Below are 23221 nucleotides of genomic sequence, written 5' to 3'. Positions count from 1 at the left end.
ACAGCCTCCAGCATGATCTACCATTTTGTCCATCCCACAATTGTAGTCACTTTGTTAGTCTGTTTCAAAATTAATTGTACCTATTTGGCATATTCCAAAAAAGTGAATCAGCATAATGGATGTGTTATGCTACTGGAAGTCATAGAAAAATCACATGTAGATCGAGTTTCAGATTTTATTAAGGCTGAAATTACAGAAGGGGGAACAAAGCCACAGTTGTGATACCATTTTCAATTAAATCAGAACTTCCAGAGACTTCAGAGGAACATCGCATCCTGAAATTGCTTAGGACTGTAATATGCCACAGGGCTCATGTATGATGAATCACAAGTGACTGGTATTTAACTCTGTCCATTTTTCCTCAGAATAATTTTTTTATTATGTCTACTTGGCTCAGGCAGAAGAAATATACCTTTGTGGAAATAACTATATGGTAATGTTTCACAGCTCTTGTCACCTAATATAGTACAGTGATTGATGCCATATGAATACCAAAGATGGAAAGCTCTTGAATGCTAGTTCCTATTGTAACTATGGGTCTGACTTTCCTTTATCTTACAACAGCTGTGTTCCGAATCAAACATGCAGGTTGCCAGTGATGTTACCTCATTTCCTTGGTATTGAATTCTTTAAGCAGTTAATAGATCAGGACAGTAAAATGGAAATAGGAATATACGGGCTTGCCAATTTTGGCAGAGTGACTTTAAAAACATCTTTATGGGGTTTTTTTAATCTGCATTAATCAAAGGCCTACCAAATTAATTAATGTGTTTCTTCTACATACCTAATTCTGTCTGGGTCTAGACTGTTAACTATTTGTGTGTTTTTGTCTTGTCTCCCAGCGCCAATTTAAGAATTATTATTCTTGGCTCATGGCACTTTTTTGATGAAATCAATGTGCCTTCATTTCCATGAAAAGAAGGAAATTGAATGAGAGGCAACAGAGAACTCCAGCTCCTAGTTACTTGCCAGTAACCATATCTCTGACTGTACTAAGGAAACCTTGTTTTATGGAAATAAAATAAACTGCCTCTGCAGTATGGAATCTATGATGATCTTCCTGGTTCTTTTACCAGTTGATTATGGAAAAAAACAGCCTTTGATAACTGCTGATCATTCAGCATTCAACTAGTTTATGGCCATGGTTCACTTTAAAAAGTGCTTATAATGGACAATGACAGACATAAGAATAATCTTTTCTCTGCAGATTCAGTTTTTACTCCTGCTTTTATTTCACCTCTTAGTAACTGTTACTAATTAAATGCAAATGTACCCAGAGAGCATACACCCAGGCTTGCTACTAACCCTATCCTTAAGGTTCATTTTAGCTTGTTTTCTTTTTGAGTACTGCCTAAACTCTGATTTTGACATCCACCATGAGGTCTGACAACTAGACACTAATACCAAAATACTGACTTAGAAGTTGCAATAATCTGGTATGGAATCTGCAGATAAATTGACTCACTATAATATAATAAAAAAGAAACTCACTTTCCATATGGTCACATAATCATCCCAACTTTTTCCTCCCTTATAGAAGTAAAATTAATGCAAGGATAGTGCCATGGTACGTTGAAGTATTCCTTTCACATTTAAAAATGTAATATTGTTATTCCAGTGTATTAAAGAGTCAGAGAAGGATAAATTTTCATAGGAAGGTAGTATGGCAGCTCAGGTAATGCAGCTGTTAGAGAATGGCCAGAAAGTATATGCTTAACTTGCAGTGAGATTTCCTTGTTTTCCCCTCAATAAATATAAAATCCCCCACTTATAGCTGATTTATTCTCAGGCTTTTTAATACCAGACCCCAAGCATTGGCAATAAATGCAGGATTTAGTACTGTTATGCCCAAACAATGAACAAAAAAACCCACATAATTACTTTCACAAACTTTTCATTGCCCCATGTCTTTATGGCAAGGTATGATCCTAACAAATCTGGAAGCCATTATCCATTGAAAGAAAATGCAGATAGAAGGAAAAGTATCAGGAAACTAAAAATGTTAAAGGAGGGGAGCCAAGTAACAAAGAGAACTTTTGTTTTGATGCAGCTGAGAACACTTGCAATTGTGATCCAATTAGACCTTTATTGTTTAATGGCATTGAGCCTCCCACATTCAAATTTCTGCAGCTGTCAAACTAGTTACTCATCAACATAGTGAATTTTGAAAGAACTACAAATCTCTGTGCCTTTTAAACAAACCAGATTTGTTTAGTGTCCTTATATGTTTTCCCTTCTTTCCCACCAGGTGTCACTCTGCCAACTTGAATGGTGTCTACTACAAAGGACCTTATACTGCAAAAACAGACAATGGAATTGTTTGGTACACATGGCATGGGTGGTGGTATTCTCTGAAATCTGTTGTCATGAAGGTCAGACCAGCCGACTTTGAGCCCAATGTTGTTTAAGTATTTAGTTAAGACGATTTATCCAGTTAATCTTTTAGCAAATTAAGTCAACAGGCAGTTTTTTTTCTGATTTAAATCTAAGGTAATTTCATCCAAATCAGTGTTATTTAGATGCAAATGAGAGCAGAATCTGGCTGTAAGTCTGCAGATACAAAGACTGGTATTAATACGCATATGGAGTTTTTAAAAAGGCAGGGCAAATGTTCATCCAGGGTTCATGGCAGCTTCCACTGATATAGAATTTGAAAGGTGGCAACAACTTCATCTCCTGAGAGGCACGATGAGGCCATGACATCAGGAGTGCTCAGGGAGGAGCCATATTCCTAGAATAACTTGCTAGTGAGGATGTTGTTGGAAAACACAGTAGGATTCAAAACTGCTCACAATAGCAGAACTGCTGAGGGATGGCAGTAGTAGAACCACCACCTACTTGCACATCCTGAGGACATGAGAGATCAGGCTGGTACCAGAGGTTCAGCTTGTATTTTCTTGTGCCAGCAGGAATGCCAATGGGGGTGTGCAGGATGATTTGGCTCATGCTCTTTAGGATTTTTTCATTTGAGAATGATTTTTACTTACCTAAATCTTTGCACAACAGGTAGGAGATGTTGCAACATAAATTGACTGTATTGTTTTAAAAATCAAAGTATGAATATTATATACAAAGATCTGTGTTAACCTTAAAACTATATACAGACATGTGGGGAGGTTAGATCTCATTAACAATGGCCACCCAATCTAACTGAGTTTGTCCAGGTGAGGACCTTACACTTAGATTCCTACTTAGGTTGATCTAAGTGCAAACTGCACAGAAATTCCAAACAGATCAGTCTAAAAATGGCCCACTGGATCGAAGTTAAGTGTACCTTCAAGATAGTCTAACTTAGATCGGATCCAGCAAGACTGATCTAACTGAACCTCTGTACACTTCCCAGTGCAGCCCTAGAGCTGCAAAAGCCCAGCTGCTGGCCCCAGCCCTGGGGCTGCCTTTTCCCTACCTGCCCCCCTGGCACTGGGTTATTTTTAGCTTTCCTGATGCCTCCCCTCATCCCCAGATGGCCAATTCCCACCCCACCACCACCACCATTGGACCAACCAATAGCCCCCATCCCAGCCCATCAACCTCCCATGCCAACTGAAGTAAGTCTGGAGGCGGGGAGGGGAAGGGGTGGGTGGGATGAGTGAGGCTGGTTTACCAGAGGGGGGTTGTTTGGAGGTGAGGGTAATTGGGGGGCTAAAAATTTCCCCTGTTCTGGGAGTGTGAGGGCAAGAGCCCTCCCATCCTCCCAAGTCTCCCTTTAGACCCTGCAAACCCCCATATCCCACCAAACCCTTGCAGACCCCACCAACCCCCACAGTCCCTCCCACAGACCCTGCTTGCCCCCCCCATTCCTCTGTGGACCCCACTTACTCTCCCAAGCCCCCTTGTGGATGCTGTCTGCCCCCCCTCACAGTTTCCTCCCCCAAGCCTGCTTGCCCCACTGCTAGCCCTCCAGGCTATCTTACCTTAGATTAGGTGGCCATTTTTAATTCTATCTAACTTCCTCCTCACCTCCCCGAATGTCTGTACATAGCCTAAAACTGCCTCATTCAAAGTACAGAATGGACCTGCTCTGGGAATGAGTCATGGCTTTGCAGAATGGAACTGTGCGAAACCCCCTGATGTATTTGCTGAGGGTGCTGCGAGAAAGAGTAATGATTACAGCAAAGGACTACAGAACAAAAAGGATGATCTCAGGGTTGTGGCAGCTGAATGTCACCACAAAGAACAGGATACTGCTCCTCTCTGCCACAGTGTTACTTAGTGGTGCTGGGAAAGCCACTTAAACCAAACTTTTCAGAGTTGATCATTAGGGCAGTGATTCTCAGCCACGGTGCCACAGCATCCTGGGGTGCTTTGAGATCATTTCAAGGGCGCTGTGTTTGCACTGTTATGCATACAAACATGATTCAAAAGATAAACCCAGAGATTTCAAATAGGAATTCACAGTGTTAAAACCATTTTGCCCTGTCTTTCTAAGTGCTTTGCAACAGCAGAACTGTGCTATTATTTTTCTGTAGTCAAGAAATGAGTGTAAACTAAGATCTGACATTTTCTGAGGGGTACTTTGAGTCTAACAAGGGATGCCATAATAATAACAAGATTGAGAACCATTCTATTAGAGCCTGGTCTATGCTACAAAGTTTTAGCAGCCTAGCCAAATTGCTAAAAACTGTGAAAAAATCATACCTTCTACCTGGCATAGTTATCTTAGTAAAACACCTAGTATAAATGCACCTAAACTGCTAGAAAATGGGTTCGATGGCTTAGCTACACCAGAAGAAAGTCTAGTACAGGAGTAGGTAGGCAACCCCTGGCACACCAACATCTTACAAGTTGAGGCTGCAGGTGTTTGGCACTCTGCCCAGAAAGATTGCCGACCCCTGATCTAGTATACCTATGGCAACTGAGGACCGGTAGCATAGACAAGCTGTAAAGATGTGTTCCTCATTTTTTGAATGTTTGACAAGATCTGATCTCATTTGCAGATGTGGTAAACACTCACAACTGCAACTGAAGTTGATGAGATTCTTTGAACATAATGAAGCATTCCAAAAAAACTCTGAAAGAGACAGGCCACTGGTATCCAAGATCAGGCACCTGGAATTAGTGGGCATCATGTACACAGCATAAAGTGGGGAGTTTGTGTGAAAAACTGGTATATGAATATGTAATTAAGGACTACATCATAATGCACATAAACAAGGGAGAGCAAATCAAAACATGGGAACACTTAATTTTGGTATTCTGTAACTTTTGAATGCTTGAATACCATCCTGCTTATTCTTTTTCTCATTTTTTGTATAATTTTCTTTTTTTGTTAAACAGAAGCAGGCAAAAATAGAAACTCTATCATGAAACACAGTGAAAACCACATGGTTTATTGGAACCTTTAAAGGGCTATAGAACAAATTCTTCTACTTCAGCTAATGGAGTAAATAATGGTGGTAGAATTCATTATGTAGACTAGTCACGGGAGAGGTGTGTCACTGGGTTTTAGAGGCAGCAGAAGAACAGTGGGACTCGGGAATCCTGGGTTTTATCCCTGATTCTAGAGAATGTTGTAGTGGTAATAGCATTCCCATATCCTAGTACCCCTGTTCTTTTTTGCATGCCTCTGTTGAAGATTTCTCTCTCTCCTCTTTTTTGTCTCCTCATCTAATCTGTTCCAAGATACATCCTCCATGGTTGCTCCTAATCTAACCACCTGTGTCCAGCTATTCTCAGGCATTTCCTCTAAGTCCCAGTCTTTTGGTCTTAATTCCCATTATATTCCTTCATACTCCTCATCCTCTTCTACTACCATCTCCCCCTCTTTATCCCAACTTTCCTGCTCAACTAGCCCTAATCTTTCTGTATCCTGCCCCCTCACAGGTTCTGCATCCAATCTTAATTTCAAACTACTGTCAGCTTCCTATCAGAATCTTTTTGTTGAGTCCTAGTCTTCTCCTTTGATACAATTCCGCCTTTGCCTTCCTCTTCCCTCACTCCAGTTCAGTTGCTCTTTCTTCTGCAGTTGAATTACACAGTTTTGCCCACCAGTACTTGTCTGCCAGTCAGAGGAGAAGTGAAAGCATGAGATAGTATTTTCCTGTTCTCAGTTTTAGTGACAGCTACCACAGCAGACTGCAGCATCCAGAAACAGTGCAGGGAAAGTCCTGTTTAGTCAAGGGACAGAGCTCAGGGCAGACAGAATCTCTGAAAATTTACCAACTCTCATAAATTTCCTCTGATCACATACAAACTGACATTGTTCCCAGGTTTGTAACTTGTCCACATTTCACACTGATTTCCACAGGAATAGCTAAGCACAAATTTGTGACCCATGTGACCCGTTCCTGTTTCAGAGCACAGAGGTCCTACAGCTTACTGAATGAGTTGTAAGACTTAAAAAAGAAACAAATGGGATCTTGTTTAGGAAGGGGCCAAACAGTTTTTGCTGAAGTTACCCCCATAAAATCTTCAACCCAAAACACAAACCAGAAGAGAAAATGTCACCCCAGACAGTTAGAATTAGGCAAGTTGTAACCAACACTTCTTTTATGAAGAAGTGTCAGGCAGCATTAACTATAGGCAATGCTACCAGCTCTGCCTGATCCTACAATCAGCATGTTGCATGTAAAACCCTGATTGATTCCTGTACATTTGCCATGCAGTGAATGACTTTTGGGTCATCAGCTTTTTTCAAGATATTAATTAATGTATACTCTTTAGATACAATAACATATCTTTATACCAGTTCTCTAGTTCTAATTTATCCTATGTAGGGTTGGATATTTGACCAGTCAAATAAAGTCCAGTCAATTGACCTGTCAAATGTCAGTCAAAAATTGCCAATGCGTCCAAATAATGCACAGAAAAAGCACAGATTTTCCATTAAGAAATGTATGAAAAACAATTAAAAATCATATTTCTGTCAAGAAAATTACAGCAAAATGTAGTTTTTTTGTTAAATTGCTATGATCTTTGGTCAAAAAATATGCAGTGAATTGACCAGTCAATTGACAATATTTGACCAGTCAATGCACCAGCTTGTCAACCCTAATCCTATGTTAGTGGGAAGAGTATCTGAACACTTCCATTCTGCCATTGCACTGGGCATAATTGAGTTGATTTAAAATGGAAGCTATCTAATGCATCTGCAATGTATACAATATACACATTCTACATTCTCACATCTAATTGATCACATTAACTTTACTTGCAGCATGGGAATTAAAAAGATGGAATTCATATGAGATGTAAACCAAGCTAAAATGTAGATGTGATGAATGCAAGGATTTTACCAATATCCTCTTCGAAAATAAATGAAAGATGGCTCTCATTAGTTTCAGAAGGGTTCATGGAGCTATGGCCACAAAAAAAAGAAAGTTACACAAAGTTCCGGTCCTGTCCTCATATTCCCCATCAGTCATAAAGCAGAAGTTCTGTAAAAGTCCTAGCAACAATCTCATAAAATAAAGATTGGGGATGTTCATATGTTGCACCAGGGTTTTACACACCACATAGAGTCCTGTCCAGCTCAGCACTGATCATCATTTAAATTCCTTGTAGTAAAACACATTCTACCTTGGGAAATAAGGAAGGATGGTCACCAGGTTGGGACCCAGATATGTAGGTTCTGTCCTGGACTTTGCCATAAATTGGCCAAGGAATGATGAACTGTGCCTATAGATAAAGTGGATTAAATGTTAAGATATAGAGTTTATAGATATATACTACACCACAAACACCTTTGAAGCACTATAGTAAGTGCGCATACAGATGTTTGTGCTGTTTGTACTGCCACACAACTGTTTCTCTTTCAAAGAGAAAATTCTTAGTAGCAGTAGGCTTTGTAGAACCACATGTAATGAGTAGGCATGTTTGTAGCACCACATGTAATGAATAGCACCACAGGGGATCCTATGGTCCTTTTGGACCACCAGCATCCAGGGGCAGATCGGGGGGGGGCAGTTACAGTCCTGCCTTCCCTGCCCCATGATCAGGGGCTGCGAGAGGCAGAGGCAACAGTTTGGGAGGGGTTCTGAGAAGAAGGGGAAGATTGGGTTTGGGGCTGAGGCAGGTAGTAAGGGCTGTGGGGGTGAAATAGGGTGTGCGATGGGGGTTGGAAGCAGGAGAGGCCTCTGCAGTGAGGTTTGGGTTCTCAGAGAGCCAGGAGAAGGCTCAGTGGGGTATGACACACATCTGGGTGCAGGGAGCAATACTGCCTGTGGCCAGGCTGGGGCACAACAGTTGTACTCCCCTCCCAACTAGGAGCCTGACCTATCCTGATGCTAGCAGCCAACACCTCCATAACCCAGTTATATTTGTTTTTGCCTGGATCTTGAATAATATAGTCTTAGACCCCAAGCATATTCATAAAGTTTCTTGTTTCTTTTTAAGTGGAGAAAATATGCATTGTATTATGTAACGATGCACCACACTACCTGCACCCCCTTTCCAAAATCCTGTATCCATCCATGTCAGCATCCTTGTCTTCTACTATCCCTCCTGACCTCCAAAGGGGAGGGACAGAGAGCAGCTGGCTCCCAGCAGCTTCCGAGCTTCAGCAAGATGTCATAGAGCCTTGCTGGGACCCTGGTGCTACAACCGCTGCAGGAACACTAGCCATTGCTGCAGTGTTGGCTGTAGTGGGAAGAACTGCCACCTCCACCAACACTATGGGAGAACTGCCAGCAGCTGGTGCACCCACAGTGGCATCTGAGAGACAGCCTCAGCTGTTGTTCTGCCAGCATCAGCTGGAGGCAACTTCTCTGCAGTGGTCATTTTGCTGACAGACTCACATAGCACAGGTGGAGAAAAGAAACAGCCTCCTAGTTGGAGAGTATACCTTTGAGGCAACTCTGAAGCGTTCCAGCCAGGGGCTATGAATTGTACACATGCTCATAGCCGACAGTGGATCTAGGATTTTCAAAAAGGGGGTGCGGATCTGTGTGCTGTGTGAGTGGCTAATTGGCGAACTGGACTGGTCAGCCCATTTGTAGCCAGGGTGTTTTTGCAGAGGGGTGGGGAGGAGAACAGCATACAGAGGCAGGACAACTTTCATCACAGGACTGAAGAGCCTGTGCAGGACAGGATGGGAAAAATGGGGCTTCATGGACAAAGTGAGCATAGGAAGAACCAAAATGGGGTACAATTGCATCATCACACCCCCTAGATCAGCCCCCGCCCACAGCATTTTATTTTTATAGCACTGCAAAGTGCAGAATCCATTGCCTTACTCTGGCAAAGAGGAGATATAGAAATAAGGAATCCAGATAAGACACTGATGAGTTCATTAGGAAAGCTGATAAGTGAAAAAATGGCACAATGCTTAAATGCTTCCATATGTTCTGGAAGAACTTTTGGCTTAGGTTAGTGCCTATGTAATAACAGTAATCTTTTAAAAGCTAAGTAATTCTATTTATCTATCAATAGTCCTTCTACAGAAAATTCCCAGACTGTAGCATCACTGCAGGTAGACCAGTGTACAATCTATACACATATAGTAGAATAATTTAATAGATCAAGTCAAATAGAAAATCCACAGAAGACCAAAAGATACACCTATGTACAACATATATATATATATACACACACATATGTACACAATACTTAACAGCCAATAAAGCCTTCAGCAAGTATTCACAACCCCTTTTCCTCCTTAAACTCAATATGGTATCCTGCATCACCCTCACAATGACTCTCAGTATTATAATTACACTTAAGAATAAAGCTTTCCCCCCCCCACAAAAGCATATAAATGCATTCTTAATGCAAGCTTATATTTTATTTTCTTTCCTATTGAAATTTAAAAATGTCTTTCCTTAATCTGAAATGATGAATGTTAATTCTCTGGAAATACATGAATGATATACAGAAAGTGTGATAATTCCTTTTGGACTTTACAGAGGAAAATGGAAGGACAAATACTTAATGTTGCTACTGAGCTTGATCAAATTACACTTAATGTAAATAGAAGGCATGGAAGATTTGAATACATAAAAAAAAACCTGCTCCTAAATTTGTACTGATTGTACTGATAAAACCTTCAATGATTTATTGAGTTTACTGTAAGATGTCTCCAGCCTTTTAACTTACAGCTATGTTAACAATCCTTGTCAGCTGAACTAGACTTGTTAACATTGCTAATGTTTCAATGTTAATGTTCAATAATGTAACAGAGAGTAAAAGTTATTTCCCTTTTCCTTGTTGGAAATAGTGTAAGAAAATGTATTGTAGGCTTATGTGCAACATGGTTGCACCAAACAATTTTTTTCTGTACTTTTTAATGTTACTATTATTAAGCTGTTTCTTCCCTCCTTTTTTTATGGCATGTCTTAAAAGTGTAATAACTTCCACCTGCATTAAAATGGACCAGCAAATTGTTTTAATTCAAACTCAATAATATGTTTGTCCTCATTAAGTAAGACTTTTATTTACAAAGAGCAAGTTAAATGGATGCTGGAGCAGGAACTAGTATAATTTGAAAGTGAAATTACAAGTGTTCCTTTCTGTGCCTGGCATTGCCTGCTTGGATTAATTTGTTTCTTCTACAGGTTTGAACATGTCCTGGAGGAATCCAGTATTCTTGCAAGATTACAGAACAAAGACCAGTTTATTTGTTCAAACATTAGATAGGAACTACACCAGTAGTTTCCGAAGTAGATCAGAATGATTTTAAATTACTTGATACAAAGTATACAACCCAATTAAATGAACAGGCAAGGAAATAAAAAGGGTCGTGCTGTATCATTCATGATTTACAAAAAACATTATACTAGCTAGCAACAATATGCCAAGCAAAAAAGGCCTCCCTCTTTGATTATGAGAAATGTTTTTATGAACTCAGTTATTCTGATAACAATTTGAAGAGAAAGGAAACTCTTTGGGGTTTGGTAAAATAGAAATCCTAAACTAGGCTGTAAAAAATAAGTGGCCACTAAATAAGTTCCCTCTGTTTATCTGCTCCAGTTATATGACCTAATTTGTCTTTTACCCAATACAGTCTCTTTCTTCTGCAATGGTTACTTGGAAATTCTCAGATGACTGCACACCTGCCAGACCCAAACAGGGACCACACAGCTGTCTGGGCTGTAATATGGGCACTGTAGCAGACCCTCCTGCACTTCTGGGCCAGGTGCTAGTGAGCTGTGTTTGCACACTTGGCCTTCATGTGGAACTGCTGTCATGTCTTCTGGTGGCCCCACTCTGCCATCTGGGCACCTATCACCTGGGAGATGTGCTTGTTGTGGTGGTCCACTTCTTTGAACTGTCAAAGTGTGTCCGCCTAGCCCCAAATGACCAGGTCAGCCACCTCATCTGCCCTCCAGCTGGGTCCTTGGTGCTGGCCCTGAGCAGGCTTCTCTGCCCAGGTCTTGCCACTTGCTTCACAAGCAGAGATCCTGGTGTTCCCTGTTTCAAAATTGCAAATTGCCGAATAACCCCGCCCCCCCCAAATTCTCTTATTAAAATACCCAAAATCCATGTTCTTCTGTGATTAAAATGAAATGCTACTATATATAGAAAGATCAGTTGGGCAGTATTTTATTGATATATTTACAATTTTAAAGCAGTTTGGAAGCCTACCAGCCCCTCTATCATCATAAAAAAATGAATTCTAAATATCTATACATTTTGGTGTTTGCCTTTGGTTTTTTTATCATAGAAAAATCAGAGCTACCCCACCCCCTTTTCTCACCAGGATGTGGGGCACTGAGCAGCACTGATATGCTTGTGCCCTGCCCCTACCCTTGCACCTCACTCCCAACCCACAGCCCCTGCCTGCTCCCACTAGCTCCCTCTCAGCAGCAGCTCTGTTCCAGCACCAGGACATAAGTACAGCTGCAGCTCTTCCATCCGCTGCTTTGTGACTCTGAGTGGTGCCAGCCCTTGCTGTTCTGCTCCCTGTGCCTATGCCCAGGCCCCAGTGATCCCCATGTCATTCCTGGAAAGCTCTTAACTGGGGCTCAGGGACTGGGCTGGACAAGCCCTTTCCTTTTCAGGCCGGCCTCCCCCTGCACAACCTAGGGGGCAGGGGGGTAGGGGGCTCTAAGCCTGGCTCTGGTGGCCTCTGCTACCCAGAACTCTCTCCCACCCTGACCTCTCTCTCTCACATACCCCTGATGGCACCCCCACCCCTCCCCTCAGCCCTTCACACACCCAAGTGGTTCCTGGGACCAGGAGCCCCCCCACAGGCTGGGGCCACATGTCCCAGCACTGGTATGGGCACAGGGCAGGGCTGCAGTGTGGCAGCTGCCCCTGCAGCCATGACTTCTGCCAGAAGGTCCAGTCCCATTCTGTCCAGAGGCTGGGCATGCAGGGCATGAGATTTGTGAGGGGGATGTGAGGTTTGGGGAGAGGGGTGCAGTGGTTTGTGGGTAGGTGTAGGTGTGGGTATACGGTTTGTGGGAGTGAGGGGTATGTGGGTGGGTGGGACTATGTAGGAGTTGTGGAGGCTGTGGGTGTGGGGGGCTGTGGGGGTTTGGGGACTTAGGAGTTGGTCTGGCCTGGGGCACACACCTTCAAGCATGACCAGGCCACTCTTGCTGCCACCTGGGCTCCTGGCACTGCATGCAAGAGCCGCTTGCCCTTAGGCCAGGTCAGCTTCTGCCTCCAAGTGCCCTGAGCACGTTCAGGTCAGGTTGGCTTCATGGAGGCAGGACCTGGCCTGAGGGCAAGCAGCTCTTGTGTGTGGTGCTGGGGCCCTAGGTGACAGCAAGAGCAGCCTAGTCCTGCCCAAAGGTGCATACCCCCAAGCCAGGCCACCTCCATGTGGCACAGGCAGCACTGGGTCTCAGGTGGGCACGGCTGCCCTGAGCTGCCGGGGGCTGTCCCAGTAGCAGGCCATGAGCATCCCTGTAACAATATGTATGGATCTCAGAGTCAAAACCAGCAGCAGCAGAAAGGAGGAGTCCGAAGGAGGAACAGAAAGTGAGGGGGAAGAGACAGGAAAAACAAGAGAGTTAGAGAGGCTAGGGGAGAACAGTAGCCCTGTAAGAGCTCTGTAAGCAACTACTATAATAAAGACACTGTTTATAATACGTAGGGAGCTGTGCCTTGATTACCCAGACAGGGCACATGAAACAATCCCAATGGCTGCTGCGGCTGTGGCTGCGGCTGCTGCTGCTGTGCGGGAGCCGTGCACTGTGCGGGGTGGCGGGTGGGTGGGGGTCCCATCCCTCTGGAACAGTTCCTCTCACCCGCACAGGCCTCCCCCCCACCCACACAATCCCTGCCACCCCCACATCCCTACTTACTGGGGGCAAAACCTGGGACCCTGGCACTGCTGCAGCCTTGCCCCACTCCTATATGTTTCAGCCTGGTGAGCAGCAGGGGAAGGGAGTTGGCATAGAGATGTTCTGCCCAGGTGCCAGAGCATATCTTTGGAGAACCCAGCCTCTGGTTGCTCCAGGAGTGTGCCCAGTGCTGCTTTTTCCCAGCGTTTTTTGTTTGTTTGTTTTTCTTTTTTTAATGCCAAGATTTCCTGGTTTCAAAGTTAGAGTCCATGCTGCATATTTGCATTTTTTCATTCCCAGCATGCTTCTTGTGACATCTCAACCTGCTTTGAGACACCACAGCAGGCATGTGCTCACTTGTCTGGACCCGGTCTTACAGTATTAGGTTGCTGTATCAGAGATCAATTAAATCATCACAACCAATAATTTTTCATAAGTTTTGTACAAGTGGCCCAGCTGTACTAAGTGAACCCTGGGCACCTTGTACAAATGGTCCTAAGAGAGATGAAAAAATATCATGCTCAACTAAATATACTGCTTGATTCTTAGGATTATAGGGAAGCTGGTGATTTGTTGTTTGGACATACATGGGGTTAAGGGTGCTCATTGTATCCTCAGGATGTGGCTAAAAACTGGAAACATTAACGAGATTTCCAATGTTCAGCCAAAGTCCACCTGCTTATAAACTGAGAGTTTAAGAAATTATGATTTCCTGTTAATTAAATTGTTTGTTCAACTTGTATGTAAGGAGAATGTAATATTCTGCCATAAATATTTGGGGCTTTGACATTTTATTAGCCCTTTGCACTCATTCAGAAAAAAATAAATGATTTTTCTCTTGAAGGGAAACCTTTTGGAATTTCCCTATTTTATACCTCCTCTGCCTCCCCTTTGGGCTAATATTACCACAGTCTTGCTACTCTAGCACAGACTTGCATACTATTCCAAAGAGTTTGGCTTTTAATTCTTACTCCTACAGTGAGCCAAATGGAGTCACTACAAAGCAGCTTGTATCTGCCCACTCAGAAGCTGGGAGGGGAAGTGTCCTAAATCTGTTTCTAAATCCAGGATATATTTTTATCTTTCATTCAATGTATTCTTTAATGTAAAACACATAAGCATAATTCATTAACATCTTCTACATATTAGTTAAGAGAAACCATAAACAAACAAATCCACTATCATCCTGAAACTTACGTATGCAATTCTTTGTTCCCATAAAAGACTTCCCCTCCTCCTTCCTGCTGTATTTCCCACCTAGTTGTTATACCCTGAGCCTATTCAGATAGTAGATTTCTTTAGAATAGAGGCTGCTTTCTGTCTACATAGCAGTATTCGGTCTGGGTCCTTTAAGTGGTTTATAGTATGATGGGTCCTTTAAGTGGTTTATAGTATGATAGTTCTTAAAAGTTTAAATAGTTAAGTATTCCTTTGGGATATTTACAGAATGACTCCTTGGAAATTAATTTCATTGACTCTTGCTGGCATAGGGCACAAATTGCACCCCTTCTTTCTCCCGTAGGCATATGCTGAATGGATTATATGCTGTAAGGGAGGGCAGGTAATGTTTACTTTTGGAAGCTACCTGCCCTTCTCGGGAAATATTCTACTGCAAGGGCCCAGAACATAGGTTCTACTGAGTGATGTAACACCAATTAAATATGACATATGCTATACATGAATTCATCAATGCTGCCCAGACCACCACATCTCACTCACTGGGAGATGGCTATTTCAGCTTGAATTATTAATATCTGTAGAGTTTTTAAGGCATCTCCATCTTTGATCAAGCCTTTTCCAGTATATTTACCTGACATTTAAAAACTCTTAAAGAAAGGGTTTTTCTTCCTAATAATTCTTATTTTGCTTGTCACAGTCCTTAGTTTACTGAATCTTCTGTAGAGTATAACTTCTATACACTATAAGCTCTATAGACTATAACCTATAGATTATAACTTCTATAGACTACAACATCTACGGACACATCCAGACGTGTAGAAGTTTGGCTCCCCAGGGACAAATAGCAGTGGCACAACTTGCACTGCCAGTTCTTGTCCCTAAGGAACATCCATGCCACATGCACTTTCGCACAGGGCAAGTTACCCCAGATTGGGTAGGAGAGGCTGGGGCCAGCACTGTGCTGGTGCCAGCAGCCTTACCTGGAGTCCTGGGGGCCTCCTGGGGCTGCAGCTGTGGCGATTCTGTTGTGTGGAGCCTGGCTGGCAATGGAGTGTGGCTGTGGGCATGCCAGCTCCACTTTTCAGCAGCGTGCATTGCCTGATTGTGCATTGTTTGCGGGGGAAGGGTTCTGCATTTTTTTGCCCCCTGGATAGCTAGGGGTCAAAAAAACCTGTGGAAAAAAAACCCAGCACAACGCATGTTCAGGCAGCGCATGCTTGCAGCATGGAGAACACCAGACTGTTTGGTATGTGCCACTGCAAATGTGTTTGCAGTGCCACATGCTGCATGACCACATTCATCTGGACATGCCCTACCATTTCATTTGCTCGCTTAAAAACTTAAGCAGGCAAACATATTTCTCATATTGCCTCTTTTTACCCAGACACTTAACAGCCACTGAGATGTTTCATTGCTGCCATGTTATGTTGCAAAGTTAAATCAAATGGGGCTTGGGGAGAGGGGGTGGGGTGGGAGATTCCAGTTCCTGACTACCCAACTGAAAATTTCTAAGTAGCAAAGGAAGTTAAAGGATTTCCTCATTCTCTGGTTTCAGCTGGAAAACCTCATTAGTGAATATATTTAACCTATGATATTAAAGCATAAATCCTACCTCAGATCTACCGTAACTCCCCAAAAATAAATGAAAATGTTTGAGCTTTCCTATCTGCCAAGAAACCTTGTATTTGTCATGGTTTTTACAAAAAATATATACACTGAAGCATTACCACTTGGAAACCTTCCCAATTATATAATCTTGGGCTTTAGTCCTTTTAAAAGACTAGGCCAAATTAATCCCTGGTGTAAATCTACTGAATCCAATAAATTTACACTGTTGATGAACCTGGCCTTTTCTGTGTTGCTGGAGCAGTTTGCTTAAATTACATCACAAGAAAAACACAGCTTTAAAAACAAATCAATTCCCATGCTCTATTTCCTTATGGAACAGGGTATTGTTATATAATATTCTAGTTTGTATCTCAAAAACCTCAGACCAGAGCTTAAATTTATTATAGTTCTGTTACTTCATGTATGTCACATAATTAATCTGTTGTCCTCCAGGTTATGTTCATCTGAGGGCTTTGTAATATATAATTCAATAGTAATCCTTAGTCCAGGGGTGGGCAAAATATGGCCTGTGGGCCAAATCCAGCTGGCCAGGCCGTTCTATCCAGCCCATGGGGCCCACAAAAAATTTAGAAAATTCTTGTTCTTTGTGGCTTCCTGTCTCAGGCACCGGCAGTGATAGGACCTAGGAGGAGCTGGCAGGAGGAGCCGATGGCAGGACCCAGGGGCAACAGGACCCAGCACATGCAGCAGCAAGGCCCACCTGGTCCCACCCCACCCTCAGCCCTCCCATCCCCAGTCTCCAACTGGAACCCTCTGCCTGGACCTTGGGGCTGTTCCCCTGTCCTCCCTCCATCCAAGAATGCAAACTCAGCAAGTACCAGGTCCTGCATCTGGATAGGAAGAACCCTCACCATGACAATATGATGGATGGTGGTCCACCGCTGGAACTGCATCTGAAAAGGACCTGGGGGTGACAATTGACTAGAAGATGAATATGAGCCAACAGTGCAATGAAGCTGGCAAACAGAACCCTGGGATGCATCAGCCGATGTGTTGCAAACAGCTCCAGAGAGGTGCTCTTCCCCCTCTATTTGGCATTGGTGAGGCCACAGCTGGAGTACTGTGTCCAGCTCTAGGCACTGCACTTCAGGAATGGAAGTGGGGCAGGAATGGGATGACCAACGATTGCCCCAGTTCTCAAGGCCAGACTGAGCAGGGCTGGGCTGGCTTCTGCTGTGTCCTGCAGTCCCAGCCATGCAGCTGGGAACTGCATGGCACTGGAGCAGCAGGCAGGCAGGCAGGTGGACAGCTGGGGAGTAGTAGCTGCGGGCCAGAAGGAGGGGAAATGGCAGTAGCAGCAGCAGCAGCAGGTTGCGGGGGAGAAGTTGCAGTGAGCAGGTGGGCAGGAATATAGTAACAGCTGGGCTGCAGCATGGGGCTGGCACTGGTACCCCAGGGCCAGGGCTGATGGGGTGGCAGGAGCATGGGGCCTGGATGGGTTGGAGCTCTATGGAGCCAAGCTGGGCTATGCCAGCAGGGAGAGGAGGGAGCTGGACTCCTTCCATAGAGCCCCTGCCTGCCTGGGCCCTACGTTCCTGCCACCACTGCCAGCCCTAGTCCCGGGACACGGGTGCAGGCCCCTTTAAAAGACTCATTACCAAAGAAAATCATGAACATCAAGGTATTTATCATATTAAGAATTTCCAAAAAAAAAATAGGGTACCAATTTTACTGTTGCTCCATAGTCTCTTTTTACCATTATAGTCATGGCGAAGTGTCCATGCAGAAGATATAGACCATGCAGTGAATAACACTAGTGCAGTAGGTAGAGACATAACTGAGCAGTTCTGTGCCCCAGCCAGTAGTAGTATATGGGGTAGCAGGTGTGGCACAGTGGCTGCTATTTTTGTACTCCCCTTCCCACAAAGTGAGCCCCTGGGGCTGGTGCCCTGATCAACTCCCTGGTGGAATGTCAGCTTTTCCACCCATGAAATATAACTTGCAGATACTGACATCTCTTCTGTGTTTGAAATGCAGTCTTACTGTCTGAGGCCATGCCTACCTGGTAATCTTAGTGTGATCCATAATGGTTTCTTCAAGGACATGGCACTCCTGTGGGCAGACTGCTGCCTAAACCTAAATTATTGTACCCATGTCTGTGCAGTGCTTACAGGAATTATTAGCACTGCTGAGTTGCAGACTAATTAGACTACTCCCAGTGCTCTGCAGATCAAACTATACTGCTTCCAGTCTAGAAGGCAGCTTGCCAGAGCAGGATAGTGCACCTGAGAATGCTGCCCTGGAATATAATAAGTTTGTCATGTAGACACAACCTAATGTAGCTGGAAAAACATAGGGGCCATAAGGTTCTTGCTCAGTAAAAGTTCCCTTTAAAGATAATATTGTCATTTAATTCCTAAAGGTGTTGCCTGCATCACAAAGACACTGTATCGCACATTATGGCCAGGGATTTGCAAAGCTGGCATTTTTGAAGCATTCTCTTGTAAGATAATGTTTGGCAGCTGACTTGCCTCTGTTTTTCATATCCTTTATTTTACCTACGGTATCTCCTTTCACTTGGCTGGCATTGGAACCAGAGATGTAAAATGAGACTCCAAAGAAGTCAGCATCTAATAAAGGTTCCACTGTCCTCGCTTGCTGGCCAAGTCATTGAAATGCAAGTGAATCTTACATGCAATACAAGGAGCCTTCACAGAGATAGGTTTATATTTAATCATTTAAAGCAAACAGAATGTGGTGTATGGGGCATCCCAAAAATGTTGCAACAGATTATTTCTACACTGCAAATACATCACTAATAAAAATAAATGTGTTTTATACAAACCTAACAGTTACTGTTGGAAAGAGAAAAACACTGCAGAACTTTTTATCTGAGTGCCTATTTAACATTAAAGAGTCTGACCACAATTTTGCAGTCCATGCCCCATGTCTGTAGATATAAATATCACTATACAGTTCATTTTTCCTCATTTTACCTTATTTACCCAGCTTCAAAAAAACTTTGAACCCCCAATAATTAGATTCTATACATGGAAATTTAGAAATTTCCTATAATTTTCCATGCACAGAATCTAATTACTGGAGGGTTGTTTTAAATTTATCCCCTCCCACCCCCATCACTGCAGTGGGGAAAGTAGCAGCAGGGAAGGCAGAAGGCAGGCAGTCAAGCAGCCTGAACCTTTCCCCTTATGCCCCTACACCTTGCCTCCCTGGCAGATGTCTTTCCTGCTACTTGCTCCCCCCACCACTGCCTGACCCTAATGGCACCTGTGCCCCCTGCACCATGCCCCCTGACACTTGACCCCCCCAGGACCTGCACATCCCTGCCACTTGTCCCCTTGCTTGGCCTCTCCTCTCTCCTACCACTTCTCCTCTGTCATGGCTGCAGCTCTGGCCCTGCTTCAACCAGACAGCAGTGGTTGCAGTGATGGCAGCTCTGGCCCTGGAGCTGAGGCTGGGGCCTTTGCTGCTGCCACCATGGTTACTGCTGCTGGGCCAAAGCCTCAAGCTGGAGCCAGCACCCGAGCTGCAACTGAGGGTAAGCAGTAGTGTAGGGTAGGGCAGAGGCAGCGATAGCAAGGGAGATAGGGGATGTAACTCCATCTCTGACCCCAAGCCTGCAGCAGCCACCTCCCCCACCTTGTACTCAAGTCCAGGATGAGGCACATCCACCCCTGCCATGTTGAATGGGGAAAGAATCTCATCTTGAATTCAAGTAAGATTGGTACATACCCAGTAAGAGCACAAAAATTAACATGAAGCAAGTATTTCCAGTTTAACGCTATTTCCCCCCCCACATCTTTACAGTTGGAAAGAGCGAAAAAATATCAAAATTATTACTGTCTTTTCTCTACAACAGTTCTCAAATTTTAACCCTTTAAAGAAAAGGAATACCTCAAACTGTATTTCCAATTTAGGGTATGGAGTTATGTAGCTAGATAAAGGAAGGAGAACTGGGGGTCAGGGATTCTATTCCCTATTCTGCCATTAGCTTGCTATGTAACACTAGGCACATCAATCAACCTTTTAAAGCTTTGCTTTCTCTAACTATGAAATAGACATAAATGTGTTTTGCCCACCTTTGTAGAGAGCCTTGAAATCTATGCAGAAATGTGCTATGGAAGCAGTAAGTTTTATACAGTTAAGAAACTATATACCGCTTTCAGCATATACAAGTCAGTCACTGAAGCCTTGTGCTTATTTACATCAGTCCTGAATTGGACTCTGAGGGTCAGATTTACTACAGAAGTAACACAATGTGCATTTATAAATTAATCAAAGAAAGTGAGTCTCCTACTTAAGCTCCACTGGAGCTCTTGGCCTAGCAGCCCAAATTAGAGCAGGCCTTCTTCTGTATAAATATCCACTGTGGCCAAGCAATTGGGGATCATGAAGTAACAACTTACTCTGCATAGCACCACTGCCCACTTTGTCTGTGTAGCTGACACAATGGAGAAGCAAAGTCAGTCTCTTTACTAATAGGAGCCATTTAAAATGCCTGCTAAAGCCATTTATAGGTACTCCATAAATTGATGTTGGCAAATGAAAGCCAAAAAGAGTGAGGGAGGGGGCATAGAAATATACTTCAGAATCTGCATTTTATCATAAATGTCAGCTGGAAAAAGCCTTAGTTATACAGGGGTGCCACCAGAATTTCTGACAGCGTGCACAGGCTTTTGAAAATACCATTTGCTGTTACAATTTTTATTTCTGGACTGTGGAAAAGTAGAAAACCTGATGGCTGCCCGCTACTAGGAATATGAGCAAGAGATTGTGGTCAATCAGGATGCCATGTGGAAGAGCATGCATGAGCTCCACCTCCACCGCCCCCACCTTTCAGCTTCTGACTCAAGGCTCATCACTATAAAAATGTGCACATTTTTTATTAAAAGAGCTTGTTCAAATGATCAGATTTCTCCCTCTCTGGCATTCTGAAGTTGCTTCCTAGCTGACAATCTGGGTAAAGGATTTTCTTAAATTCAGCAAAACAAACAATAGCTGACAATGGAAGAACAATCATGCCCATACCTGAAACATTAAAGGCAGCACTCATTTCTCTACAATTGCTCTTCCTAGCAGGCTGGGCCAGTGTGCTACCCAAAATGGATACTGAAAGTAGAACATACACACCAATGGGCCAAATTAAGATTGCACAAGCAACATCAGTTCTAGCAGGGTGTGTCTGCACGTACATTAAATCTGGAATCACTTTACTTGTGAGTAAACTACTAGAGAGTAAATGCTCCTGGGAAGGTGCCTCTACATCTAGGGAAGCAGGAGCACATTTGCTGCTAGTAGCCATAAACTGTTTTCACTTCCTGGAAGCCAGCAATGGGCCCCTGCTGCTACCAAGGGGCTGGAAGGGAGCACTGGGCCAGGAGACAGCTGCTACTAGCTGTCCAACTGGCAGATCAAGGCAGGGGGCTGGGATCTGCCCTACCCCTGCAGCTCTATCCAAGCCCCACACTTCTATCACCTGATCACAGCATAGGGCTGGGACCTGCCCCTGACTGAGACAGTTCCCAGCTCCCATTCTGTGATTGCAAGACAGTGGCTAGAGAGCTTGTTCCCTGCTCAGCTCCATGATAACTGTGTGAGGAACAGGCTCTCCAGCTCCTACCAGCAGGGAGATCCCAATGTCAGCTCCATGATTGCGGGGCTGGCACTGGGAGGTGCTGATCTCTCAGTACTGGCTCTGCAGTCATGGGGCCAGCACTGAAATATTTTTATCTTCCTGGAAAGGATTGTAAGACTCTGCCCCATGACTGCAGGGTCACCAGTCCTGTGACTGCAGAGCTGGCGCTGGGAGATAAGGATCTCCCAGCCCCCACTCCCCGATCTCGGAGTGGGGAGCTTGGAGCTCCCTGCTGCTGGGGCAGGGGAACAGTCCTTACCTGGGCTCCAGTGACAGAGCCCACCTTAGCAACACGCAGCTTCTGGGAGCAGGAAACAAATTCCTGTCCTCTAGTGGCCGGGAGCAGATTTACTTCTAGTCAGGAGTAAACACAAGCACTACTGTGCAGTTAGTAATCACAAGTAATTTTGCTACTTGCGTTTGCGGGTTAGTAAATGTATGCATGATTAGCGAGGTTTACTGTGCAGTAAGCATATCCATGGGTAGACACATATGCTTACTGCTCAGTAAACTATGCTACTTCACAGTAAAGCGTGGGCACACCCGCATTTCCTCTTTTTGCATTGCTTGCTCTTGCAACAACCTTAGTGTTCTTTTGCTGCAAATAAAATGTAATCCATTACATTTCACATGAACCCTTCAAAATTTCCAGGGCTAGAGATGCCACAACTTCTCTAGGTAGCCAGTTCCAATACTTGACCACCATCATAGTCAGAAAGTTCCCCCTCATCTCCAGTCTAAATTTTCTCTGCTGAAATTTCATAGTTTCATAGTAGCTAGGATCAGGAAGGACCTGAACAGATTATCTAGCCTGACCCCCTGCCACATGCAGGAATGAATGTTGGGTTCACAAGACCCCAGATGGTGATCATCCAACCTCCTCTTGAATTTGCCCAAGGTAGGGGCGATGACCATTTCCCTGGGAAGTTGATTCCAGATATTGGCCACCCTAACTGTAAAATATTGCCTTCTCTAACCTAAACCTATTCTTCATCAGCTTATTACCATTGTTCCTCATCACCCCAGGTGGTGCTGGGGAGAAAAGGGCTCTGCCTATTTGCTGTTGATCTCCCCTGATGAGTTTGTAGGCAGCCACCAGGTCCCCCCTCAGTCTCCTCTTGCTGAGGCTGAACAGGTTCAGGTCCCTCAGTCTCTCCTCATAGGGCCAGTCCTGCTGCCCTCTCAACAAGTGGGTGGCCCTCCTCTGAACCCTCTCCAGGCTGGCCAAATCCTTTTTAAAGTGCAGCACCCAGTACTGGACTCAGTACTCCAACTGACAAAAGTTGCATAGAGGGGGAGTATCACCTCTCTGGACCAGCTTGAGATGCATCTTTGGACGCATGACAAGGTATGGCTGGCCTTGCTGGCTGCGGTCTGGCATTGGCAACTCATGTTCATCTTGGAGTCAGTAATGACTCCCAGATCCCATTCTGCCTCTGTGCTTTCAAGAGGGGAACTCCCTAGCCTGTATGCATGCTGTGGATTCCTTCTCCCAAGATAAATGCAGGGTGCTGCACCTATGTTGAACCCCATCCTATTCTCAACTGCCCACTTTTGTAGTCTGTCTAAATCTATTTGCAGCCTCTCTCTCCCTTCAAGTTATAGTCAGTTGCTCCTAGTGCTCTCCCATACAGCCACAAAGAATTGT

At 44.0% G+C, this 23221-nt stretch overlaps 1 protein-coding gene across 3 annotated transcripts in view; it reads left to right on the top strand.

Moving 5' to 3' along the window:
- FGL1 (fibrinogen like 1) overlaps nucleotides 1-10331 on the top strand; it is a 50845-nt gene extending 40514 nt beyond the window's left edge. For all 3 annotated transcript variants that reach the window (XM_090036024.1, XM_090036023.1, XM_090036025.1), the window contains exon 9: nucleotides 2249-10331. In XM_090036024.1, the coding sequence (XP_089892150.1) occupies nucleotides 2249-2408 (160 nt within the window). In that variant the 3' untranslated portion in view covers nucleotides 2409-10331. The remainder of the gene's footprint in view (nucleotides 1-2248) is intronic.
- The last annotated feature ends 12890 nt before the right edge of the window (nucleotides 10332-23221 follow it).

Source organism: Crocodylus siamensis, chromosome 2 (genome assembly GCF_052110815.1).
Source record: "Crocodylus siamensis isolate JL-2025a chromosome 2, ASM5211081v1, whole genome shotgun sequence".
In the NCBI taxonomy this organism is placed as follows: domain Eukaryota; kingdom Metazoa; phylum Chordata; order Crocodylia; family Crocodylidae; genus Crocodylus; species Crocodylus siamensis.
This window is presented reverse-complemented; position numbering and strand designations above follow the sequence as displayed.